The sequence below is a fragment of the Sphaerodactylus townsendi genome, linkage group LG03 (assembly GCF_021028975.2).
Source record: "Sphaerodactylus townsendi isolate TG3544 linkage group LG03, MPM_Stown_v2.3, whole genome shotgun sequence".
NCBI lineage: Eukaryota > Metazoa > Chordata > Lepidosauria > Squamata > Sphaerodactylidae > Sphaerodactylus > Sphaerodactylus townsendi.
Genome location: NC_059427.1, coordinates 108,063,169 through 108,090,498, shown reverse-complemented (window position 1 = coordinate 108,090,498; position 27,330 = coordinate 108,063,169). Strand labels below are relative to the sequence as shown.

Below are 27,330 nucleotides of genomic sequence, written 5' to 3'. Positions count from 1 at the left end.
TCAGTCTTTCCCCCACCCTGTTAAACTCCTTTGAACATATTGCATGATTCTGGCAGTTCCTTCTCAAGCGCCAGTAATCCCCCCCCCCAAAGCATAATTGAAGCAAACAGTACTTAAGAACTCTACTTCAATTCCCCCCTGTAAAGGCTAGCCTGCTGAGCTCCCCCTTTGAAAGCAGCAGCACCTTCCTTAACTTTTAAGAAACAGCTTCAACTACAGAGGCATTCATGAGCCTCAGTGGAGTTAGCCTAGGCAGCTAACCAGTTTTCCCCTTTCATTTCTTTTTGCATAGAGCAACTGCTTAAGAATGCAATGGTAACACAAATAAATAGAAGGTGAATGTAGACTGTTTAGCCCATCCGTGAAGCTTCAAATGTAAAAACGGACCAATAATATATAAGGGCCTCCATGATTCATCGTTCCTTCACCACACATACAACCATGCTGCCTTTTAGCTGGAAGCAGAGAAAACACAAACTTCAAAGCTGAAATTCCACAAGGACAAAGCTAATCTTACAGAAGCTAAGCGACTCACTGCACCAGATGTGAAGAGAGCACCTCCTTGCAGATAGGCTGCTCAGCCAGGGTCAGCCAAAATTCACATGCCTCCAATGCCACATTCTCATCACTGTCCTGGGTCCTCTGCAACATGTACTAAGGGAGAGACAAAAGAAGAAACAAAACACTCTGGCTCAGTCCCACTCACTGGCTACAGCACAGAACACCAAAATCAGTAGTATATAATCAAAAGGACACAGAATTTGGGGTTTGGTCTGTCAGGTCAGCTACAGAACTTAACAGGGCAAACACTCCTACAAAATAAAACAAAACAACAACGGCAGCATAAAGCCACCCACTGAAACAGCAGTGACTGGGTACCATGGAATGCTATCAGGAGGTGAAACCATATCAGCTCAGTTCCACTTTTATCACCCATTCCACTTCTAGAGGCTAAAACCAACAACCCTAAAGCAAAACCAAGGAAGCCAACCCTGGCACAAAAGTTTTCAATTACAAGACTGCCAGGAAAGAAGCAGGAAGCAGAAGCCAGGACAATTCACCAGTGACATAAGTTAGCTGGTAAGCATACATCCTCTTTTTGCAGCAGTGAGCTCGTGCCAACCTCCACTGGATTTGTCAAAACTTTTCAAGTCAGGATCTTATGGGGACACGCTTGGCAGAGAAAGGACACTTACCTGAATGATACTATGCATGTGTGGGATTAATCGGTCGATCCGCACCTCAAGCAACATCACCAGCGCTCGGCAAACATTTTTTCGAACCTCAGGATCATCGTCTACTGCCAGGGCAAAGAGATGCTGCCAAAACCAGGAAGAATTAACATTCAAAATTATATATATTAAAAGTACTCGTAAAAAATTCTTCAGACAAGGATTCCCATCCTATCCCTGCCCTCTAGTCAACCGACCCAAACCAAAGACAAGCACGCCACTGCTGATTCCTCTAGAAATTGCTATAGTGAAGCCAGCAAGGTTGCCTGTTATAAGTAGTGAAGAATTGTGTTCATGGATTATTTTGTCAATAAATACATTTAACAAAGTGGTGTAACAATTTCTCCATAGTTTCTTTTTTTACAAGTAGAGGGGTAGTGTCAACGTCATGCACAGTCTGTAAAAGAAAGAACAGGCATACACAAACAAGCTCTATCTTATGAACACCTGACGTTTTTACAGACACAATACCTTTTTATTTTCAAGTGCAAAGGTAGCACAAGATTGTTATCTTGTGCTACCTTTGCACTTGAAAATAAAAAGGTATTGTGTCTGTAAAAACTTCAAGTGATTGATGCATCTATCAATCTAAAAAATATATAGCTAAATGCTGGACTTTTCTGCTTTTCCCTCCTGCTGCTGTCAGTTGAGCCCCTGGAAATTTTGTTTCCTTGGATTAGTGAACCCTCAAGAATATTACCCGGGCCAAAGTGAGATGATCAACAGACAGGGATATTGAGCAGAAATCATCATCCCCGTACATGGAATTGTACTCATACCTCCAGAATTCGGTGGCTGGATACAAACCACTACATTTATCTACATCTGAGACAGAGGAACAAGGCCACCATTAAGAGCAAAATACCTTACTTTCTGCATTGCAACCTGTGTTTTCTAAGGCTGTCTCTGGCCATGGACAGGAAGTTACTGCACTTAAAAGTGACTGAGACAAAGAAAGCCAAAGATTTCCCATTAGAACTGGTTGCACAGTAGAGGAAAGAACCAGGAGTTGAAACCCACTGAACTCACTAAAGGAGATAGCTGTATATATGGCTACTTTTGGAAGGGAAGGTGGGCCTCATTTCACTACGGAGGGATTCTGTTAGCCTAAATGCAACGGATTTTCCAGTGGTATTCTTAGAAACTCTGGGAAACTCACACTAGGCATTCCTTAGTAGCGACGGGGAATTCTCTGCAACACTGATATCCACCCACTACTAACCTTTCCCAGCTGTGTAGCTGAAGAAGCGAAGGGTGCATTTAGGACATGCACAGTTCCCCCATGATAATAATGAAGCTCAACAGGCCAGATCAGTGTCAAGGGTGAACTGGGAATATCCTGGAACATGATCTAGAACCTGCTGTAATACAAAGAATTCCCACAGCAGGGTTTCTCAACAGACAAGTTAATGTGGAAAGCCATGGGCTTAGTTCGCAGTGAGCCATGGGTTGTGAAGCCTTCACTCCCAACAGGAACCAAGGGCACAGGAACATTCACTTCACCTCAATGAAAGTGTCAATGTTATCCATCAGTGCTTGGGCCCTGTCCATGATGAACTGGTTAACACAGGCAATGGCATGGGACCTGATGAAGAAAGAGCAAAACAGGTAAAGCAACTGTTGATTACAGCCACTACTACACTCATACAACCCAACGAACAATTCATGCTCTGGGTTCGAATGCAGTTCCAGCTAGTTCTAGATAACCATTCACACTGAGGGAAAAAGGCTAAGCTTAACAAAACAGACCAATGTTCTGTGTATGCTACTGCATTTCCAAAGGAGAAAACACACCGTAGTTTGTCACCAAATTCTGTATTTCCCATCCATGAAATAAGCCAGTAAATGAAGATTAAAAAGGTATTCTTCATGCAAGTGCCATTCTGGTTCTAATCAAATAAATAGCATCTAGGGGGTTTCTTCAAAATCTTCATGTAATTAAAGACTGCTTGAATGACAGATTTTTAGAAATAATTCCTTTTTCAAGAGTCAAAGATATTTCTCAAAATATGCAAATTATGACATAAGCTAATTTTTCAAAGAGTTAACAAAATTCTATTAACCTCCAGAAGTTTTACATACAAGATGAATATAGTCAAAACGGCTAACTCTGATGGGGGGAAATAGCTAATTGATCTTTCTTGAGTTTTCTGATTTTGAATGAAATAAAAGGCTGGAAAGCTCCTACTCCTTATCCAGAACACAGCATAACCCCCTCTTCAGAGAAATGGGAAGCATCGGATGACTACCCACTTCAACAGAATTCTCAAACAAGAGTTGATCTTAGCTCAACTCATGGAATACATAACAGACATCAGTAGGAAAGAACGCACACACCTAATTTTGGGGCTGCAGTGCTTGAAGAACTGTAGAAACTTTGGGATCATGACATTAAGTGGCCGATTGAGAGCATCACTGTCCAAGAGCTCAGAGGAGTCTTCACAGATCTTCTGTAAGGCACCAAAGGCCCCCTAAAGAGCACGACAAGTCAGCACCAACATCCCGCATTAGACAGGTAAAAGAGCATTCAGGTTTCATTTGAAAACCTATCATTCTGGCCAGGCTAGGGTATTCTAATTGTTCTTGCATGAGCTGCGTTCATTCTGATAAGAGCTGTGGTAAAGGGAAGACTTCGAAGTGACAGGCTGCCAATTTGAAAGAACGTGCTGTCCTCCTACCCTCAGCCAGACATCCCACGCAACAGGCTAAGATGTGCCAACTAACTGCCTAAATAATTAGGAATGTTGGAAGAGAAGAAGCAATAGGTTTAAAGAGAAACCCCCCATTAGGAGCATTCTGATAAATAGGAAGTAAGGAGCAGACTGTAGCTACCCATTCACTAGGAATTATGGAAACAGGAAAATTTCAGATTGATAACATCAGATTAATTCTCTGTTCTCTCACCTACCATATAGTTCAAGCCAATTCCTCTTTCACATACCTCTTCCTAGCAATCTAATTGAACCAGATATTTTACAGTATAGGTGAAAGTGGTGTCACTCCCTGTGAAGCAGAAGTTGTACTTAAATAGTTGTACTTGTATACCCAACAAGTTTTTGCTGCTATGGGAATCAACTACGTTTCCATCAGGCTGGATGAACAACCATTTTGTTTTAAAACTTATCCTTGCTCAGCAGAAGGCAGTGCATATTTACTCAGAATACAATCTCACTTTGTCCAATAGATCTTACAGTCAGATAAGCACAGGATTCACATATAAGTCACGTTAATAAAACTAAACTGTGGCGTGAGTTGCTGGGCTACAACCACTGGAGCTTAAAACCCAGAACATGCCATCAAGTATGCACTCCCCACACGACATTCCCAAAAGATCTTTCAGCTTGTTGCTGGCTGAAAACATGCCTTCAGTTAAGGCTCAGAACTTTCCCCCTCACCTCACAGGTGTTATAGTCCTCAGAGTTGAGCAAATTGCAGAGCTGAGGCAGAAGTTCTGGCCACATCTGCAGCTCTCCCTTCGATGCAATGGTGGTAATAAGAATTCCTGGCAGAAGAAAGCAATAAGCTGCAATGTAATGTTTGTCCACAAGCCCATGTTAGGGCTCATTAGCTTAAGCAGTTTAACACTATTTTAGCTTCCAATGTCAAAAGAAAGAAGTTTAAACCATCTATGCTGGTTGCCCTGAAACAGTGTTGTGTGATCGTGAGTGATGGACTATCTGGGAGAGAGGTTCAGATTCCTACTCGACCACGGAAGTTCACTGTCTGACCTAACATAGGGCGGTTGCCATGGGGATAAAACAGAAGAGAGAAAAATGTTGTAAGTGCTTTGGATCCCCAATAAGAACATCTAGTGCAGGGTATAACTGTTTAAAATATACAAGGGTCTTTCTTACCAATCACCTGTTGTGACACAAGTTGAAAACTTACAAACAACATATGCAGAGAATTCTAAAATATATTCCATCCAGCACACAGATTTTGCATGTGAGACCTCTGAGAGGAATCCCACTTTGTAGCTTAAATAAATCTGCAACAACACAGATACCCTCAATCAATACCATGATCTTTTCATGGTTCTACACTGACCATGACAGATTTACACATTTTATGAACGTTGCCATGAAATATTTGCAAATGGGCCAGCACATAGATTTTAAAAAATCTGACCTGTACCCATAGGCTTACAAATTGCATGGTGTTCTGAACATTTTGTTTTTTGTTAAATCAGCCTTTTATTTCTGAAGAAGCACAAACAGAAGAACCTATTAGAAAAGGCCTCATTGGGAATGTAAATATTCAAAGCATTTATTAATTTACAACTATAATGCAACTCTTCGTGATCACATTCTATAAGCTTTATTGCGTGAAGAGTCATCTAACACTGCTTCCAAAATACAAATCCAGCTTTTTAGATACAAATCCACTTATCCCGTACCATTTCTCTGATACTTACCAATGGTAGCTCTGATCAAAGAAGAAGCATCTCCTATGTTGTTAAGACATTCTTGCTTGATGAATTCTGCAACAGGCTGAGGGAAACTCTGGTAATGAGCTTTCACGTTGTTCTTCAGGATCAGACCGCTCAAAGAACGTGTTGGTTCATCTGTTGACAGAGATCATTTTTGGAGAAGAAATTTATTCCGTCAGACCCATTATGACTTGCCACAGAGGAGATACACAAGCTGGGGTTGGGGGGAGGAGACGAGGCAGTGACCTGACGAGGTCAGCTAAAAAGATGTCATCACCAAGACCGATTATTCAGATGCCATGAACTGAAGCACTTATTTACAACCATATGCAATTTTCTAACATGCTTTACTCATGATCCTCTCTCACAACCCTCTTACACAAGAATGTTAGATACATTTTTGCCTACAGAAACCTGATTGGAATATCATATTTATTACCTGGTTCTGATGCCAGGCACAGAGCAGCATTTTATTTAGCCAAGAAGCTGAACAAAATGTCAAGACTTAGGCTATGCCATTGGTTCTCAACCTGTGGGTCGCAACCCCTTTGGGGGTCGAATGACCCTTTCACAGGGATCACCTAAGACTCTCTGCATTAGTGTCCTCCATCTGTAAAATGGATAAATGTTAGGGTTGGGGGTCACCACAACATGAGGAACTGTATTAAGGGGTTGCGGCATTAGGAAGGTTGAGAACCACTGGGCTATGCAATGACACAGAATACCCAACATTCATATAAGATCAGACTTTGCAAGACATCAGTCAACCAAGCACAGATTGGGGGACATACATTCATGAAATATCTTACATCTTAATGTGTGCTATGTCCATGTACTAGTTTTATTTGAAAGCGCCTTATTATGTTATGCAGTTTTTTTAGGTAGGGCACAAATGCTTCAATTTATCACAATCAGATTTTTTTCAGATAATTCTCATTTGCTCAATTCACCCCATGAAAATCTTCAGACTTGGCATACTTTCCAGTTACACTAGTTTAATATTGTTGGTAGGATACACAAGGTAGCATATTTTTATACGATTTGCTCTCACTAGAACTCACAGCAATGTTGACAACCACTGTTCTTACCTTAGCTTTTCACATTAGTTAGCAACAGTGGAGTGGCCATAACCCGACTATTGAATTAACAGAAAAACAAAATTGGACAAATTAAATGCTGCTACTTCACATTTTTGTGAAGTGGTTATGTGTAATCAATTTCAGAAGTAGTAAATACAGCTACATAGGTCTCAGTGAATGAGCCATTCAGTTTAGTCAGATTTTTACAGGCAAGTCTAATGGAAACAGACTGCAAGATTCACAGCAACAGGGCACTTCTTTGAGCAAACCCAATATTTGCTACATAAACCCCAAAGACCATAAAATAGCTAACCGGATCTCTTATTGAGTCAACTAATTAAGTCTATTATTTTACAGACTTGTTTGTTCAAGAGGAAAAAAAAAGCTCAGTTCTCAGCTAAACAGCAAAAGTAAGTTCTTTATCCCAATAAAGGTATTTGTACTTGTAACAAAGTTCTACCGAGGCCGGGTGCGGGGGCGGGGGGGCACACAACAGATGGACAGAAAAGGTGCATTTTTCCAAGTCACAAAGATAAAGGCTTACACAAAAAGCTGCAATTTTAAGATTATAAATTTAGAAAACTGCTAAAGACCTTTGGTCATCAAGGTCAGACAGCACTTTTATCTTCAGAGTCCCTCCCTTGTCATTTGTTCAGTTACAATGGGGCTGCATTCCTTACCCTTGTACAGACACTATCATAGTCCCCCTTCCAAACACATCAACTGAACATTAACCCTTGAAATGCTCTCTTGAATAAAACAGTATAACATTCATTTTACTAAGCAGTAGTTGTCAAAACCTGTGGAGTGGCTTTCGCGCATCCACTTCCTACATCCTTGTCCATCTACCTTTGACTCTAAAGACAACACACAGAGAAGAATGGCTGCCAACTACTAGTTCAGCACCAGAAGGACTGGAATTTCTTCCAGTTCAATAAACTGACCATTACTTACTGTCACAACTCAAGTACAAGGAGCTGGGCTGGCCTATACACTTGACAGCAGAATGCTGTAATGGCAGTATCACTGGATGCCAACTTTTTCTTTGAACATAGATTTGATTAGTCATTCTCAAAGACCAAACTTGATCTTCATATCAGACAATCAAGAAGATACCCAACACAAGTACACACAGTTCTTACACTTCTTTTGTTACGTACCCTCAGATTTCAGCCGCGTCAAGACAAATATCAAGTAGTTATTGAAATCTGGAAACTGGTTGAGCTGTTTCAATTTCTGCAACATTTGTTAAGAAATTCTACCAGTGTCCTACAAACAAAAGTTTCCAAAACCTCATCTATATCTAACTACACTTAGTTTATAGAAGCTTTCTCCACATTTTTAGAAAATTAAAATGATAGAAGTAGAAACATCCCATCAAAAAAGCATAGTTACAGAAAGTGAACAGGTCTAGATATGATTGCACATACACAAAAAAGGTTTCTTTTGCTTAATATTTTTCATTTGATACATCCTATTCCACTAAGAAATAAATTGATAGTGACGTTCTCTATTCATTTGTATTTCCCTTCATTAAAGATGTTCACACATTATAGCCTTACTCATTCCAAACCCTTTGGATGTTTCAAACCCTATGGATGAAAACATCCCTTGTAAAAAAAAACCATCCAATTCCCAGGAAGGAAAAGAACAGCAGAGGTAAAGAACTGGCTTTGCAGGCCAGATGGCCACAAATGTTACGGCTTGTTGCAGCACAGTCTGTGATTTCATGAATGTGGACTACTGACAAGGGATGGGTTGACCTCACGGCTGTAGGTAGAAACATTTTTGCTAGGGGGTTCACAAACCTGATCAGGAGGGCTTTAAACTGAGTTGTGTGGGGGAGGGAGAACATATTCAAGCAGGCAGGAGTTCATCAAACACTGGAGAGAGAAATGAATGAACAGTTCAATAAACGCAACAATAGGAGGGGATTTTTTTTAATAAGCAGCCTGGGGGATGAACCATGGCCTTAGATGTCTCTACACTAATGCACAGAACATGGGAAATAAACAAGGCACACTTGAACTATCAACATGGCAAAGCAAATATGATATAATAGGCATCACTGAATCCTGGTGAGATGAGTCTCATGATTGGAATGCAATAATTGAGGGGTATAACCGATTTCAGAGAAACAAATCTGCTAGGAATGGAGGAAGAGTAGCATTGTATATCAGGGATGATTACATCTGTGAGTAGGTTCATGACTTAAATTCTGGGAGCCAGGTTGAGAGCATCTGGACAAACATTAAAGGGGTGGGGGGGAGAGCAGTGATCTCATTATGGGGGTCTATTAGACTCCCAAGCCAGACTAAAGAGTTGGATGTTGTCTTCTTGAAATAGATGACCAAACTTTCACAAAAGAGAGAACTAGTAATAATGGAAGATTTCAATTATCCTGATATTTGTTAGGAGTCAAACTATAAGGTCCAATAAATTCCTCACTTGACATGCAGACAATTTCATGGTCCAGAAGGTGGAAAAGGCAACAAGGGGATTAACTATTTTAGATCTGCTCCTAAGTAACAATGATAACCTGGTTACTGGGGTGGAAGTAATAAGATCTGTAGGTGGGAATGACCATGTTCTCCAAGAGTTTGTTATACAGTGGAATGGGGATGCCAAGCATAGTCAGACACGCAATCTACACTTTTAAGAAAGCTGATTTCAGTAAACCTGGGAAACTACTAGGTGTGATCTCATGGTTAAGTATACTAAAAGAGAAGGGAGTGCATGATGGATGGAAGTTTCTTGAAAGTGAGTTCTTGAAGACAATTTTAAACAGTTCCACTGAGGAGGAAAAATGGGAGGTGTCTAAGGAAACCAGGATGGATGTCTAAAGGACTGTCTACTGAGCTGAGATTTAAAAGGGACATGTACAAGAAATGAAAAAAGGGGGAAATCACAAAAGAAGAATTCAGCTAGCTATGATGTGTAGGGAGAAAGTCAGAAAAGCTAAAGCTGTCATGTTGAAGATGGAGCAAGCTTGTTTTCTTATGCTCAAGAAACGAGGACAAGGACTAATGGATTCAAGGTACAGGAAAAGAGATTCCACCTCAACATTAGGAAGAACTTCCTGGCAGTAAACTGTTAGACACTGCCTTGGAGGATGGTGGAGTCACCTTCTTTGGATGTTTTGAAACAGAGGCTGGATGGCCAACTGTCAGGAGTACTTTGATTGTGTATTCTTGTATGGCAGAAGATTGGACTTTATGGCCCTTATGATCTCTTCCAAGTCTGTGATTCTGCGATTGTAAACAGTCCTTATAGCCATCAGTATTTTATTCCACCAAAAATGTTAAAGCTTGTTAAAATGTTAATGGTTTGGATAACTATCTATTCGACACTCAAGGTCCATTAAGTATAGTATCAAAAACTGAGGCACTTCAGATTATATCCCCAGAAACATAACTTGAGAAATGCCTGAAAACAATATTTTGCAGTACTTGCTTATCTCACTAATAATTTAGTCTTGACTGCAGCATCATCTGTAATATGACACATCATGGACAACGCTTCTCTATTTTTGAAGCACAGCCAAGTGATCAGAGATTTTATCCTGTAGCAACCTTGACTATTCCAAGGATACATCTTGCACAATACGTTGGGTTGCTGTGTTCGGAGATTGAGAATCTTTGAGTAACTGAAGTACTTGCTGAAGACCCTGCTCATCAGGCTGCCAGTCCATGATGGGAACCTGATTACCTGTTGAACAAAAACAAACAAAATTACTAGCACGGCAGAACTAATCATCAATTCACTACCTCAGATTGAAACTCAAGACACACTCAAGCAGATCTATATATTAAGCACAAGCCTGACCATCATACTTGCATCAAATACAGGCAATTCAGGCAAGCAGCATAAAGTTTTGACCTCTCCAGGTTAGGTTAAACTCAGGCAAATGGGAAAGAAATATTTCAGGGACATTGTCAACGGATCCTAGACAAATATTATATTACTTGAAGAAACTTTAAGTGGAGTCTAACATCACAATTCTGCAAGGTAGGCTGAGAAAAAAACTTGCTAAAAGGAAGCTAGTGAGCTGAATTTCCTATGTTCAAATAAAACACTCAACCACACTTGGCTTTTGTAGCAGCTTCAACATGAGCTTCATATGCAGAATTTGCTATATTCTCCAATGTATGTACAAAGAATAATAATTAAGGTAATATAAATAAAGCTTATAGGGTCTGAATGACTCTTATAGGGTCTGAATGTCTTGATGAATAAAGTATGCTTATTCATCAAAAGGCATTTAGAAACTACTGGAATGCCTGAAGAACCATTTGTGGCAGTGAAGTCATATGTATGACTCATCACAGAGACATTCAGTGATCGGGGAACTGGCATAAAGCTCCGTATATACAGCAAGATACAATATGGGTACCTTGAAATACCTTGAAAGACACAGAAATTGTTCATCAAAGGAGGATGAAGAGCTATTTTAATGGCACATGGCTCCCTATCTTTCCCAGACTGACCTAGCCACAGTGATCCATGCTACGGTTACTTCCAGGTTAGACTATTGTAATTCGCTCTACGCAGGCCTTCCCTTGCGGCTGATCTGGAGACTAAAACTGGTCCAGCATGCAGCAGCGCGGGGGCCTCCACATCTCCCTGGTGCTGTGCCATCTGTACTGGCTCCCAGTTGAATACCAGATCAATTTCAAGGTGCTGGTACTTACCTTTAAAGCACTCTGAGGCCTGGGGCCCCCATCTCGTCCCCTAAGTTCCCACCCCTAAGTGCACTCTGCAGAGGCCAACTTGCTGGTGGTCCTTTTTATGATGTGGCTGGCCTCCACCCGAACCAGAGCCTTTAGTGCTTTAGCCCCAGCCTGGTGGAACACTCTGCCTCCAACTATCCGGGCCCTGCAAGACTTTGAGCAGTTCCTCAGGGCCTGCGAAACAGAGGTGTTCCATCGGGCCTTTGGGGGAGACAACCGCTGATGGGTGCCATCTCCTACACCAACAGGGATTATTTACTGCTCTCAGGACACGGAATGTTGCCATCTGATGGTTGTTTTTAGGTTTTTGGTTGTGTACTTTTAAAATGTTATGTCTGTATTTTAACTGAAGTATTTTATTGTTCACCACCCAGAGCCCTTCAGAGGTGGGCGGTCTAGTAAATCCAGTCAATCAATAACTGGCAAGCAGAGAAAGATAACCAGCTTCTGAAAATTCACCACTTTTAGCAACTGAATTTAAGCTACAATTTTGAAGTTCACAAAATTAGGAAAAGGAAAATCCTGTACCATGAGGAAAAGGTTTTTCCAGGATTTTGTTTCAGGGAAGTATGTTTCTTACTCAGGCTCCCTTCCTACCACGTACAACTTGTTGCCCTGCTATTTGCTCTAGATATAACCCACAAATGGTTATATGTGTTGGTGTTTACACGGCAGCCACCCGGGATCACTGGGATCCCGGCATCAAGATGCGGCACACTTTGCACAGCAAACACTGTGTTTCCTTGTGAACTGCGCATCCGAGAATCCCCCCCCCCCACACACACACACACAGAGCACAAAATGGCAGTCACCTGGAGAATCCACCATAATGGTGGATGGAAGTGGGGGGAATGGAATGCTTCCTGTAGTTCATGCAGGCAAGCAGGAAGTGTCTGACATACAGGTTAAAGGGAAAAAGCTGCTAATTTAGCTATTCGATTTAACCCGGATCCAGCCAAATATTAACAGGTTAAACGTATTTAAGAAGGAGGGCAAGTTCTGTGGGAACTTCTCCCCATAACACTTTTTTCACACACCCTGGACCCATTATATTTGGTCTGTGCGGAATCACCCAGTTTATCAACTGCTAAGAAATCTTCTCTGAACCATCAGGAACATCAACTCTTAAACTGCTATTTGTTGGTCAAGTATAGCTCAAATACCTTCCATTATAGTTTTGTTGCCTGGTACTGCATCATTCCAGCTCTAGGTGCATTATATTCTGCAACTGGGAAAATAATCTTTCCTCTACTGTCATGTAACAACACAATTATGACAAACATCTATTTAGCACAGTGTTGACAAATTATTCCAAGTGACATAGACCATGACTATGCCATTTTCTGACTGCTGTATTTCTTTCTTTATTATACCATCCAAGCGCTGGCATCAACTTTTTAGGAAGTGACTAACACTTATAATATCTGACCATTCATTCTTTAATGTTTTTGCTCTTAAAGAGTTTTTACTGCCCTTGCCTATGCTAAAGCTCATTCCTACTCCAGCTGTGTTTTTGGGGTAGATGAACAGCACTGAAGCTAACAACAGCAAGGCTATGCTTTTATCCGCTGAATTTGACCTAGACATTTTAACTTGGGATTTGTAAGAATTCAGAAACAGTTGGAGGTAGGCACACTACTTGCCTAAACATTTCACCCCAGGAAACTGAATACTGAAACTGGAGGGGTATTGAAGCATGAACTAAGTTCTTTAGTAAGGAGATACAACTTGCTAAAGAGCAGATCTTACTGTCTGTCTTACTATCTTCTCTCTTAGAAAAATAAGTGCCAACCAAATTCATAGCGAACAGGTCTACCTGGAGCAATCAGGCATACTTGGACCCTCCACATTGCAAGGAGGTATACCTGTGAATGCCAAATAAGGTGATCACAAAACCCGGGGATTGGCCGATGTCTTGCATGTTAGGCTTCCTAAAAGACACCTAGCTACACTCTTTCGAAAGCTTGATGCTAGCCTAGATGGTACAACAGCTTAAACCTCACACACATGTGTCAGGGCAGCTGTGCTACACGCCGACTTCTGCAGCATCACCACCCACACAAAAAGGCATGGAAGCGACAGCTGTTGCGGGGCGGCCCGGTTTACCAGATCGGAAGTTCTCCTGCCCCTCCCCCAAACCACGCACCGACAGGCCCGCCGAGGAGCTCGCCCGGCGTCGGCTACCGCCCCCGTCCAGGCCAGGCCTCTCCTCCAGCATCACATCCCCTCCCCCCGCCCGCACACAATCCACACACCCCGGTCTTTCGTTTCCACGCAACTCCGGCTGGCGAGCCAGATTCTCCCTCGCTACCGGCCTCCGCCACCTCCCAATCACAGCCAGCCAAACCCCGGCCAGGCTCCTCGCTGGTCTCCCTTCGTCCAGTCCCCATTTAGGCCCCAGCTCCCGGAGCCTCCTCTACCATCACCACGCTCGTTCCCAGTCCCTCACAAGGCCACAGACAACCACAGCGCGGTACCTGCCCGGTTCCCGCGTGCCCGGTGTCAGGCCGCGGCGTCAGCTCCGACGGAGGGGGCGGCAGCAGCGGGCGAACGCAACACGCGGCCGATGAACTACGCCGGCCGCCGTCTCCACTGCTCACGTGACGGAGAAAAAAGGGACGGCGCGCTAGCGTACGTCGAGGGAAATAAGCGCGACAGTGAGTCACGTGGCTTGGGAAAGGGCGGTGGCCACGCCTCCTTCCTACCTAGTGTCCGCGCTCACAAGCAGTCGGGCTCAACCCAATATGGCATCCGTGGAATGACAACAAGAGGGAAGGGGAAGAGCTGAATTTCCCTCAGTCTATTTTTGTTTGGTGGGAGTTACTTCTGGCTACCGACCCCTACTGGGACGAAACCTGGGTAAAATAAGAGAAGGGTTTATTTCCTTGTTCTGGCCTTGTAGCCACATAATTAGAAGTAACTTCCATTAACTATAGCGGAATTTACAGTGGAATTTACAGTGCAAAAGGTTAGGTTGTGAATCTTCCAGCAACTCTGTAGGGATTCAGCAGAGGCTAGATGCTGGCACACCTGACAGCCAAGTCTCGTCAGACCTCCAAAGTTAAACAGGGTTAGCCCTGGTTAGGGATTTCAACACAGACTGGCCTTGAAACCCTCTGGCGTGCCATAAGTTAGCTATGACTGGAGAACACTTTACACATACAGATGCTGACACACATTACATGGGGAGAAGAGCAGAGTCTCATGAGAGTATGGTTCAGCTCATCAGGTACAGCAGCCTTCGCATCCATATGTCAAAAACATTTCAGAACTGAGTTTCTTCACAAATGTATTCTAGATGTGTATGTTTCTGGGAGAAAGAAACACATTTTGTTCTTTGGAGCTTTTACATGGAGTTGTGCTAGGGGGAGAGAAATAAACATGATTAGTGCTGCATGTCTTCCTGGAAGTAACAGTCACTGATTGAAGTGGATCTTCTCAATAGATATGTAGACAGTTGCTGACTAAGGGATAAAATATTGGGGGCAGCAAAGTGAACACCAAGTGCAAGGGTTTGTTTTGAACCTTTGGGCACCTTTGGAATTCTGGCTGATTCTGCCGGGCCAAAAACAGCGGTGTGAAAATGGTGTGAAAACAGTATAAACCCTTTTACACCGTTTTAAACCCTTTTGTACCATTTTCACACTGCTGTTTTTGGCCCATGTGGAATCAGCCTCTGACACAGGGTGGTGGACGCAACCACAAAATGGCCATCATATGAGGCAGAGCCCCCCCCCCCGCCCCCTGCACAGTGGAAGCCCAAGTACAAGGCACATGAGTAATTAAAAAAAAAACCTGGGGCAGAGGTGTGCCACTAAAACTACGTTATTTTAATCTGCACAGTTATCAGATCTCCAATGGCCAGGAGCTCCACCCACTCTCTAAAAACCCTTGGTGAGAGCCAGGGAAAGTGTCAGTAGGCACCATGTTGCCTATGGGCACCACACTGGGGACACTTGACCTGGGGCATTTAGCATGACATAATGACTTAGACCCTTCTATGCCATTAAAGGTTTTTGAAATTGTTGTAAATTGACTTAGACCCCCCCTAACTGTCACAGCCAACAACCTCCAGGGGAAATTGGCCTTGTAAAACTATATTTTGCCCCTCCAACTGATCCTTATAATGCTAATGAGGGTGCCTTGTGCTTGACATTAGAATATGGGAGTTCTGCTGTTGGGCTGGGATACACTACAGTTTCCTTCCCAGATCATGAGGTGACCCGCTTTTGCTATCCATATTGATCTTGACAGATCCTACAGTAGGTTCAATGCATGGAAGATGCAGTAAATGATGCCATTCAGGTTGGTAGCAGGTACACTATTTCTATTATAGACCTTTGATTAACTTTTGGGGGGATGATCTGTTCTTGCATTTATTTTAGCTGAACACAAGCAAGAAACACAGTACTTGTGTGGATGCCAGAAACACAAGTGTTTAGTTTCTGTCATTTACTGACAGAATTTGCTGTTCTAACAGTTTCAGTTGTTTGTATTAATTCTTTTTGTGTTCAGTAGGTAAGGTGCTGTTTTCCTACTGGCGCAGAGAGAAGGACACTGCAATCCTAGGAATACTTTCTTGGGAGTAAGCCCCACTGAGTATGAATAGGCTTGATTAGGATGCTGAGTAGACCTGATTAGGCTTGCTGTCCGGTTGTTGTGTTTATCCTTGCCTCCTACTTAAGACATTATTTGGGACCTGGCATAGTTGAACTGTACATATATTATTTTTACACACATGCAAATAGGATATTGTGGTATCTGCTAAAGGGTACAGCTTTGCTGACCAGATGGTATCGTGTCCACGCTTCTGCTCTGGGCCACAACCCCCTAATCAGTTGATCAACACTGGCTTGGGGCTGCAGTACATCTTCTGTACTTTCAGCCTCAAGTCACCTCCAGTCAGTAGGGTGGTGGACTCTGGCAGAGATGACAGTGTGGCCCAAGCCACTGGTAATCACTTGGCACTGAGAAAGTATCATACAGTCACAAAGTACGTGTAGTTAAACTTTGTAATACTGAAAACAGTGAGTTCTTTGATAATGTTTTATTATCCTACACATAGCATATTAGTGTTAAGCAAAACCTGTTACCTTTAAACAACACACCTGACCTTGAAAATATGTTGTATAGGGTTACAGAATATACAGGAATTATCATTGTCTAATACTGTAGAATAGATCCTTACATTAAAATCTTCATACCTCACATCTTGAGTGAATCCAAACTCTTCTTCTTCTTAATTAAGCAGTCACTTTTAGCAGAACTTTAACAAGGGCCAAGGGATGCACACAACTGATGTGTGCAGAAAAAAGTATATCATGATTAAAATAAAAGCTGTGTTATTACTTTTATTATTTATGTATTTATCTTTTTTACCTAAAGAACTACTATAAATGTATAAGGGGGTGGCAGAATCTAGTTCAGACTGAAGTTCAGACTGTGGTATACACTGCAGAATACTCAGCAGAGACCAATAGTCACTTTGTGATTGAATTTAGCTGGTTAAACAGAATCTAATATTAATCTGAACAACAGTTCCATCCTGTGTTGTGATCAAAACACTCCTAAATAGCCCTGTTGATTTCAGTTAGTCTGTCTCAGGATCAGTCGCAGAGGGTGTTTTTTATTCATTCATTCATTCATTCATTCATTCATTCATTCATTCATTCATTTCATTAGACCTGCCCTGAGCCCATTCATCCTGCCCTGAGCCCGCCTTGGTTACATCATATGAGAACTACATCATTTAAAACCACACAATACCATATAAAACTCTCTCTCTCTATGTATGTATACAGACACACTTTCAACCATAAATTTCATTAAAAACATATCACAAGACTAATTCCTCCCAGCAATATTGATTCAGTACTAAAACATTTCTAGATGATCTGGGGATTGAGTAGAACCTGGTCTAGTTTATTAATAACAACTTTGCGGGAGACAAGACAGCAGATGGAAATAGGAAATAGAAATATGGGTGGGTTCAGTTGTCCAGCATTTAAACAAGGTAGCCGTGTTGATCTGCAGTAGAGCTGCTAGATTCAAGTCAAGCGGCAGGAAGATTTTCGTGGTCTATGCTTCCCAGAGTCGTCGGAATCACATTTTGCTATTTTCTGGGATGGGAGGAAGACTGCACCCCGGCCTGAAGTCAGATCACTGTAAAGAACAATGAATCGTTCTCTACAATATATTAGAGGAGCTTAATTTAAAGTAAACAGTAATAGCAAAGAATTTGCCCTTCGACACAGCCTATCATTTAGCTTCCCAAACTTGGAGAGTGAGTAGAATAATTATGAGGCGCCCTCCCTCAGCTTTCCCTACCGCGTCGCTTTGCCGTCAGTTCCTCCACTCCAAACAGTACTCATCGCGCAAGCGCAGAGTGGCTGATCGTCGAACTACAACTCCCGACAAGCCATGCGCACTCTCGGGGCCCCCCCCCCCCCCCGTCCCTGAACTGTCTAAGGGAGCTTGCCCCGGCCAGACCCGGTGGCTGCTGCTGCTGCGGCCCGAACGGGCGGGTATGGGGGGCTGCCTTTCTTCGCAGGCGGCCGATGACCTTTCGTTGCTCAACGACTCCACTGGTGACGGAGCGAGTCTCGGGCCCGGGGATCAAGCCCCACCGCCCACCTCTGCTCCGCCGCCCCCTTACCAGGTACCGAAGGGAGAGGCGAACAGCCGCGTTCGGCACTCTGAGGCTGACATGGTCCAGCTGCGGCCACCGGGAGTCTGTTGGGGGCTTCACTGGGAAAAGGGTAGCAAGCTGATGATGCAGGGGGAAGCCCGGGTGGTGTTTGCGGGGATATCGCGTCCTTCAAGCTTTTGGTCGTGGAGCACTGGCGGGATTGGGTCGGAAACCGGGTTTGGCTTACTGGAGCAAATGGCGAGGAAAGGAACCATAGAGGTGAGCCGTGAGTGATCGACCGAGACCACGACGCAGACCCTGGTTTCTTCCACGTTTGTGAAATGGACCCTCAGGAGTTCAAAGTGGGAGGTCCGTCTAGCTCCAGGATGTTATTGGGGTGAATTTGCTCCAGTTTGATTCAAGGCTAGGTTTTCGTGGTCTATGCTTTCCAGAGTCGAAGCTGCCACTGGGGACAAGTGGGGTTAGAGAATAGTAATCCCCTCTGCTTTTTGGACTTTCTGGGCTGCTAGGACTATGATTACCGGTCTATTTATGCTCTGTTGGCAGAGTGAAGGCTATAAACATCTGGACTGAAGGTCTAGGACTGAGACTATGGAATGTAAATTGGCTGAAGGAATAAGGTTTGTCTGTCAGTTGTGGAAGGTGGCACCCCATATCAGGACCTGGGACACGAAATGATGCTAGCTAGTGTGATTTATTGTACAGAGGTCAATTTGCATTACAGAACTCTAAACTGAATTTCCTGTTTAGCTGCAGAACCCAAGTGCTGCTTTACCTGTGTTTTTTTAATGTACACCTAAGATTTAAACATGTAAATTGTGAATATGGAAAACATATGCATTCAATATTGTCTTCAGAGAGCCAGGATTAGCTTAAGCCCCCTGTTAAAAATAAAAGTAGAAAGCAAATATGAGTCACCATGTGAAATTGCTCTAACTGGGCAGCTTTGGGCAAGCACAGTCAGCCATATTTACCTCACAGGTTGACTGTGTGGTTGAAATACATAAATAACCTCATCTATACCACCTGGATTTTCTTAAGGAAGGAGATAAAAATAATTAAAGGTGTATTTCTGAGAAACATCCATGCCATCCTGGATCAGAAAATGCATCATTACTGATATCTGGCTTGGTGTGAAAAATACTGAATCTTATTTGTCTGTAGAAGAACCACTACTCACATAAGGCTGCTTTTATTTATTCATTTACGCTTCAAATCTCTAGGCATTGTACAACAGCTTAAAATGACATATGTCCTACGTGCAGCACGAAACAAGACACTTTAGGGAAGAGAGAAAGGGAAATCAAAGTACAGGATAGTCAGTTAAAGGAAGGTATATTAATCTTAAGGAGGCAACATTGCATTTAAAACTGGAATGTCAGGTGGAAGAACATTTCAATGATAAGGAGCTGCAAGGAGGGAAGAGATGCAGAGGACAGAGAGGAATCTTTGGTTATGTGAAGAAGCAAGAGCCACCAAGGGCAACTGAAGCTGGACTGCAGGAAATTCACAGAAAGAGGTCTTTTCCCTTGGCTAGAGAGGCTGAAATGTACTGGCTGATTGCAGGGTTTTGATTGAAGGCTCATATTCCAGAATGTTTGTTAATTGTTGTAATTGGCGAATCAGTGGAAAATACTGAGCTGTGATTGTGGTCCTTGTACTGTAGGTTGAGATCCAGGTGGGTCAGAAGTCTTTTACAGATGGGTTATCAGGCCAAGGCACAGAAGAAGCAGGGGGATGAGCTAGGAGGAGGAGGTGGATAGAAAATTTGGGTTTGCTTCTGTATAATGTGCAAAATGGTCTTGAGATACAGCAGTTGCTCAGTAGTGCTATATATTTATGAATACTAAACATGAAAAATAAAATATGGGTACAGCATAAACCGATATGAGAGGAAAATAGCATGGAGTTGCTTTTGCAAGTGGATTCTAAAAGCTACCAAAAGTAAAGTGTGCTAAGTTTATTGTCCCACTTGCAAAAGCTTGAAAACCACACTGCTGTGGTATTGAGAGAGACCAAGGTCTCGTGTACCACTCAATCTTTCCACAGATTAAATAGCTAGAAGAGTTAATTGTTTGGTCTCATCTTTGTAACAATTTCTGTGCGTTTCATCTTTGCTATCTGAAGCCTGATACTATTTTGGAGCAGTTTCATTCTGGTGCTGTACATATTTTTGCACATTGCCATGCTTAAACAGTCTCTATAGCGAACTATTGTCCAAAGTAGGCCGACTGCTCTTTTGTGAAGGAAGAAGAGGTGGGAATTTGGTTTTTTGTTTTATCCTTGTGCTTTACCACAGACCTGTTTAACCAATCTGTATGGATGGGATAGGCGGAACAATGTTTCTGAGTTCTGTCTAAAGCAGGGGCATGGAATAAAATAGTCTTCTGTGGCCAAAAAGTACTGGAAAGGGATTTAGAAGAAAAGAAGATGGATATCCTGCCCTGGCATGTGACGAGAAGCTAAGGACAGGAGAAATTATTCTACTACTAAAACACTTGTTCATGATGGTTCTTGCTTTGGGGCAATGCTCTGTACTGTCCCATGCCATAGAGGCAAGTACATATGCATCACTAAAGAGTAAGTTATGGTTAGCTAAAGCCCATTCATTAGATATAATACTGTGGCTCTGAACTAACAGGACACAAGTGTGTGAAAGGAACTTGGGTGTGATCTTTGCACTCAATCACTGCCCGCATCACATTAGGGCCTGAGTTACTCAGCTTCAGATCTCTATTCTGTCATGAAAACTTGATGTGTAACTATAAGGCAGCCTAACCTACCTCACAGGGTTATTGTGAGTATAAAATGGAAGACAGGACAATTATTTAAGCCATTTTGGGTTCCCATTGGGAAGAAAGGAAGGTTATAAATGAAGTAAATAAATAAATAAATTTATCTCCTGAACACTCAAGTATGATCGTGCTTCATTGCCACATTACTGTAACCAGCGAAGGTGCTTTAGATAATCATACGTTACTACATGGTGATGTATACATACTTGTCTCTATGGCATGTCACATTGCCACAAATCACCACTCATGTAGGAAGGTCATCTAATCTTTCTTCTAAGACCCTCTGCACCGGCAAATTACACCCTTGTTGAGTGATGTGTATATTCTCTCTGAGTGCTCTGAAGAAACTTGAACTGCCAGTTCAAGCAGTCCCTTATCTGTGTATAGCACAGTGGCTGTTATCTGACATTTTCAGCCCTGCATATGTCAGAACGTTAAATTGTGCATATGAGAATGCTTGATTATGTAATTACTTATAGTTTCACGTTTGTAAAATATTGCCTAGGCCACAAATCTTTCGAAAAGACAGAGCAGTACATTAGAAAAGGAATTTGTTGATGATTGGATTGCTGCATGTTTGTGTAGATCTACATGTGATTCCTGGCTGGTTACAAAAGCTGCTTGTTCTTTTGACTTTGCAGGAACATGCACCGATTCCAGTGTATCATCCAACACCCAGCCAGGCACGTCTAGCCACACAACTGACAGAAGAGGAGCAGATCCGTATTGCTCAGAGGATTGGGCTAATCCAACACCTTCCCAAAGGAATCTTTGATCCGGGCTCGGAGCCATCAGAAAAGAAAATTAAAGAGTATGTTGTCTATGTGCAATACCTTGTATTTACCTTGCAAGCTCCAAGCAGTTATTTGCTAATGGTGCATAAAGAGGCAGTATACTTCATTGACTTGGTATGCAGTTTTTTAGATACACTTCCTAAATGGAGCAGTTATCTTCTTGAGAATAATTTATTGGGAGGATGGTGATGTTTTCCAAATACTGAAGAAAGCCAGAAGCCAAACAGGGAGGAGTGTAGGTGTTGATCAAAATACTCTTTTGAAGAAATGTGTAAGGCCATTCTGATGAAGAGAAAGACCTGTGCACTCTTACTTCTGGTACGTCTTTACCTCAAGAACTATGGCTAAGCGCTTGTGATTTGCAAATGCAATGATTGTGGCTCTTTCCTGTGTTCTCCTCTCCCCAGCATTTGACACTGGGAAAGTATATGGATTAATAGACAACCAGTAGGAGATGGCAGTGGAGAGGAAGAATGGGGCAAACTTCTAACCTCTGGGCTATTTGCCCACTCAGGTCCTGCAACCTCAGAAATAAACTTTCCTGGGGTTGGAAAAGACTTCTGGACAGAGGGGAAAGATTTGTGGCCATTTTTGCCTTCTGCTGATGGATTGCAGAATCCAGCCATATACTTTGGAAGTCATCTTGTCTCATTAGGAAAACAAAGGCTAAAGGGGATGGGACCACATATTCTTTTGTGTCAACTAGGCACAGCTGAGACAATCCAAACTTTGTTGGTTACCAGGTGAGATAAGAGGCACTGTACTCAGTCTTTCCTGTCCAGTAGCCACACCTCCATTCCATAGCAAGGCCTGCCTCTTGTTTTCAAGCACTGTTACACTAGACCAGGGGTCCCCAAACTACGGCCCGGGGGCCAGATGTGGCCCCCTGAAGGCATTTATCCAGCCCGCCAGGCATGGCGGCGATGGCTCCATTCATGTGCAGTGGGGGTTCGAGGGAGAGGAGGAACCGGCCCCAACGGCTGTTGATTTGCAAAGTTAAGCATGACATGGCACCCCCCCCCCAAATCCTCCATGAATTTTTTTCTGACCCAGAGTTGGAAACCTTTACATGTGGCAACGCCTCGCTCCGCCTCTTCCCTCTCAGCTACTCCATGTGTTGCTCTCAGGCTTTCTGTTCCGCCTCACTCCCGTTGGCATCAGCCAGGCTGGCGAATCGATCGCTGGCTGCTAGGGAGGAAAGAACCCAGGAAGATACCTGATCCTGGGTTAGATGGAATGTTTCATTGGGAAAGTTCTGCTTTTTTTTTTTTTTACAGGGGAAGGTATTCTACAGCCTCCCCAACAATATTTGGAGCCCACCCTATACTTGACATACTTTGGTCACTGTTCTAAAAATAGACCATGACAGAAAGGCTGAAAGGTGAAATCAAACATTTTACAATCATTTGTGCATAGGAATTTGTTCATAGTTTTTTTTAGTCCGGCCCTCCAACAGTCTGAGGGACAGTGAACTGGCCCCCGGTTTAAAAAGTTTGGGGACCCCTGCACTAGACTGCTGGTTTCCAGCATGAGGGCCAGGCATTCCTGGGGGGCCTTGAAGTTATTGCAAATTGTCTATTAATCCATAAAGGCATTAAGTATTATCATTTTGATCTTTTTGTAGTTATGTATTTTCTGAATGAGCAGAGACTAATAGTATAACTACGATCATATGGAGTGAAGATCTAGACATTTTTTATGTTCTTATTTTCCCCCATACACAAAAAGGTTGGGAACCAGTGCTTGACCAATAAGCTCAGATGGAGTAGATGGAATATGGAAGAACAATTCTGCAGAAAGTAGTTGCTTTGTGAGGGGATCAGGGAGAAGAGTTAAATTATTATCCAGATAAGATTATTCTGTTAGGTTTTCCCCCATGATGCAAGTTCTGCTGTTTAAAAGATTCTGGAAGGAACATTTATAAACATTCCCATTTGCTTTTTGAAATGGAGATTTCGATGGAGATTTATCATACAGAATTTGAATGTGTCTAAACTTCTGTCCCCTACTTATGAATCCATATTCCCCAAGCCACATTTCCCTCCAAAACTAGCATACTGAAAATGAAATAAAAAATTCCTTATCTTTCTTTTCAGCTACATACATTTAACCTCTGGAATTCTTTATTAGCTACACAGACAAGTACTGGTTGTAAAAAAAATCCCCAAAGATACATTAATATAGCATTTGTGCACCAGCAACATTTATGTGAGATAAAGAATGAAGAAGAGTTGGATTTACAGGAGTCTCTCCTGTAAGGAGACTCAAAGGGGCTTACAAACTCCTCTCCCTTTCCCCCTCACAACAAACACCCAGTGAGGTAGGTGGGGCTGAGAGAGCAAAGAACCGTGACTAGCCCAAGGTCACCCAGCTGGCATGTGTTGGAGTGCGCAGGCTAATCTGAATTCCCCAGAGAATTCTACACAGCTCAAGCGGCAGAGCGGGTAATCAAACCTGGTTCCTCCAGAGTAAAGTACACCTGCTCTTAATCACTACACTACTGCTGAAAGTTCATACATTTATACTTTGGAATGCAGGAGGGAACAAGTTGTGATGGAAGACTTTTCTGATTTTTAATAGAGTAATAAGTGCTGGCCCTGGTAAGAAATGGGATTTTGGACAAAATGGATTTTGGCTTGGCAGTGATGGTCTTGCTACAGGGCAAGTGCTTTCACACCATCTTTTGGCCATGCAAATATCTGGGATGTCATGGAGCAGCACTAAGTCATAGCTTTACCACCTCCAGCCTTGAAGTGTTGTATTCTTATCCCATCTTATGAGGATCAAAGGAACTCTGATGCCACAATACCAAAAGTGTAGGTTACAGAAAATCTTCCCTTGAAACCCCCAGTGTGTCAAAATTGTTGGTGTGGGGATTTTTGAATGTGCTGAACCGCTTAATCAGTGGCACTTTTGGAATTTTGGGAACAGGCAATCAGCACTACAACAGTGCCGGCCATGGGGGAGTAGGGCTGATCATGCACTGGTTGCAATGAAGGTTGGACCTAACCACAATGCTGGGAGGTTCCAAAAAAGTGTTAGCAGTCCCAAGCCAAGGATGCTGCCATGATGAAGATAGCTGTATCCAAATGAGTATTCAGCAGTCACCAAGGTGTTGCCTCTTGGGCTCTTCTGAAGTGGCTTCTACTCTGGTGAAGTGGAAGAAAGACAAGATTGGCCCTTTGTTTTAGGGAAACATCAAGTATGTGCCAGAGAACAGATCACATTGGGGATTACTGCGTGCTAGATGTTTGTAGACTAAAAATAATGCTGAACCTTCAGTTTACTACTCTAGAGTTTAAAACAAGAGTACTTTCACATGTTAATGGCTTTTGAGACATTTAAATTGTTCATTTATGCTCTGCCTTTCTCCCCAGTGGGGACCCCAAGCAGCCAACATAATTTTCCTCTCCATTCTATCCTCACAACAACCCTGTGAGGTAGGTTAGGTGAAGTGTGACTGGCCCAAGGTCACCCAGCAAGTTTTAATGGAGCAAGTGGAGATGCCAACCCAGGTCTCACCAGATTCTAGTCCAACACTTTTAACCACTACACACAGTAATTTTGTGAGGTGTAAAAGCACTAAGCATTAGGCAAGATATAAAGAACTATTGTTTCTTTCCAATGTATCTGAATTGTCATGGTGCAGTTTGGGTAGGGAATGTAAGCCTTGAAGCCTACTTATGGTTTCCTTCTACTAATGCCGTCTTTCCCGTTTCTCTCTTCCTGGATCCAGGTGTGTGATCTGCATGCTGGATTTTGTATATGGAGACCCCATCCGGTTCCTGCCATGCTTACACATCTACCACGTACACTGCATTGATGACTGGCTAATGCGATCGTTCACATGTCCTTCGTGCATGGAGCCAGTTGATGCTGCTCTGCTGTCCTCCTATGAGACTAACTGAGGTGGCACCATGCCCAACTCTTGTTAATGCTTCCAGGCTAGGGCTGTGTGGGAGTCTGGGAGGTGGCACACTTTTATTTGCACACTTCTGGGATACACCAAAGAATCCTGTGGCAAAGAGTCATGGTGCCAGACCTCAAAGACAACATAGACCCATTCTGGCTTGGCTGGCTGTGCTAAAGATTGACTTGTGCCATAATTCAGCATTTATACACAAACAATGAAGATCAAGGAAAAATGGCAGAGCTGGAGTTGCCCTTTAACTCCTTTCACAAACAGTATTTTGAGGAGGTCAAGATTGTTGTTTGAAATAATTCTTTACTCTCATGTCCTAATATTCCACTAAGTTTGCAGGTAGGGTTTTGTTCACTGATCTTGAAGGCAAAAACATTGGAATTTCAAAATATTTAGAGGAAGCCGGGGGTTCTGGTTGGTTTGTGGTGGATTCTGGGGCATTCTCAAAGCATTTGTAGCACTCTTTCATTGCATGAAAGGAATGGTGTTTAATATAACTGGTTGTCAACAGCAGCGGTTTTTATGTTGACCACTGAACAGTACTTCATGAGACTCTTTGTGGAGCAGAAACATTGGAAAGGAAGTTGTTGCTTAACTCTGGGCTTAGCTGGAGTAAGAGTGCTTCTGTTTGAAGTTTGATATTTTTGCTAAAGAGAGTGCCCAGAGGGATGCCACAGTCCCTTGCTCTTTTCTGTTTTAAAACTGTTGTTCTCCATCAAGATGGGAGTTTTTATCCATTCGGAAGCTTTTGCAGGTTAAGCACTTGTGCTAACATTCTACAGTTCATAGGAAAAGAATGTTCAGGCTCAGTAGAGAAGGATTTTGTCTTGTCACATGACTAGAACAGATTTGGAGAAGCAAACAGTATTTTCTTTACACTCAAATTCACAAACAAGAGTGGTTAACTGGATTTCTGTTTAAGCAATGATGGCTCATAGTACAAAAGCAGCATTGACACTTTTTAGAACATTTGATGGCAAATTTGTATGGTGAAAGACTTGGCAGTTATTTGTAAATAAGAATTTTTATAGAAGGTTGGTGCTTCAGTACAGTGAAATCCTTTCTCAAGACCAAGTAGGAGTTAAGGCATTCAAGTGCACTATTATAAAAAAGTGAAGACATTTTTGCTTGGCTGTTTGCCCAATGTTTACTGTTTGCCTTACAGAAATTCAAGTGAACACCCTCATCTCATAGGAAACTGCCAGCACAGCTGATTGGTTAGTGCCAAGCAGCAGCCCCCCACCCCCACCCCAAAATTTGGAAAAGCTGCCCTTAGTCATGCTCTACTGTTTATTGCTTTGCAAGTGGAGAGGCGTAGAAGTGCTTTTCTGATTATGTATTATCCTTAACAAGGATTTAGCACTTGAAAGTAAAAACAGTGTATATTGCATTCAAATGAAATAAAAGATTGCCAATAAGCCCTTGAATTTCTGCCCTTATTTCTATTAAAATGATTGTTCCCATCCCTTCCCTTATTTTTTTCAATTAAAGTGAAACTTGGTTAATTTTTTCTAGGGATGAGTTCTTAAGGACTCTGTTCTGTTCCAGCTTTTTTTCCAAGTGGAATGATAAGGGTCACCAGCAGTCCTGCAGTTTGTTGCCATAAGAGGATAAAGTCTGACTTTGGGTCCCTGAACTACTATCCTTCTTTCTCCCCCACACTTCTCAGGCAATTCAGATATCCAAATATAAGTGATAAC

General features: G+C 42.6%; 2 protein-coding genes across 4 annotated transcripts in view; one reads left to right on the top strand and one right to left on the bottom strand.

The window, feature by feature from the left end:
- The window catches only part of TNPO2 (transportin 2), a 33,515-nt gene extending 19,416 nt beyond the window's left edge, over nucleotides 1-14,099 (bottom strand). The window contains exons 1-9 of one of the 3 annotated variants that reach the window (XM_048490017.1): nucleotides 13,952-14,099; nucleotides 10,333-10,448; nucleotides 7,901-7,976; nucleotides 5,647-5,796; nucleotides 4,628-4,734; nucleotides 3,570-3,703; nucleotides 2,736-2,817; nucleotides 1,197-1,319; nucleotides 536-654 (exon numbers count right to left, since the gene is read on the bottom strand). In XM_048490017.1, the coding sequence (XP_048345974.1) occupies nucleotides 536-654; nucleotides 1,197-1,319; nucleotides 2,736-2,817; nucleotides 3,570-3,703; nucleotides 4,628-4,734; nucleotides 5,647-5,796; nucleotides 7,901-7,976; nucleotides 10,333-10,431 (890 nt within the window). In that variant the 5' untranslated portion in view covers nucleotides 10,432-10,448; nucleotides 13,952-14,099. Of the gene's footprint in view, nucleotides 1-535; nucleotides 655-1,196; nucleotides 1,320-2,735; nucleotides 2,818-3,569; nucleotides 3,704-4,627; nucleotides 4,735-5,646; nucleotides 5,797-7,900; nucleotides 7,977-10,332; nucleotides 10,449-13,725; nucleotides 13,901-13,947 lie in introns of those variants that run through there. The other 2 variants (XM_048490016.1, XM_048490018.1) reach the window with 2 other exon arrangements.
- A 3,802-nt stretch (nucleotides 14,100-17,901) lies between these two features.
- On the top strand, nucleotides 17,902-27,057 carry LOC125429190 (RING finger protein 11-like). Its single transcript, XM_048490070.1, has 3 exons — nucleotides 17,902-18,128; nucleotides 21,556-21,725; nucleotides 25,445-27,057. Exons 1-3 carry the CDS (start codon nucleotides 17,997-17,999, stop codon nucleotides 25,614-25,616), a joined length of 474 nt encoding a protein of 157 aa, XP_048346027.1. The 5' UTR covers nucleotides 17,902-17,996; the 3' UTR covers nucleotides 25,617-27,057.
- The last annotated feature ends 273 nt before the right edge of the window (nucleotides 27,058-27,330 follow it).

Bases quoted from the DNA above. Each gene is read 5' to 3' on its own strand.
- LOC125429190 (XM_048490070.1), top strand. From the start codon at position 17,997: ATGGGGGGCTGCCTTTCTTCGCAGGCGGCCGATGACCTTTCGTTGCTC. The intron at 18,129-21,555 runs GTACCGAAGGGA...TTGACTTTGCAG, and splicing joins CTCCGCCGCCCCCTTACCAG to GAACATGCACCGATTCCAGT. The intron at 21,726-25,444 runs GTATGTTGTCTA...TCCTGGATCCAG, and splicing joins TCAGAAAAGAAAATTAAAGA to GTGTGTGATCTGCATGCTGG.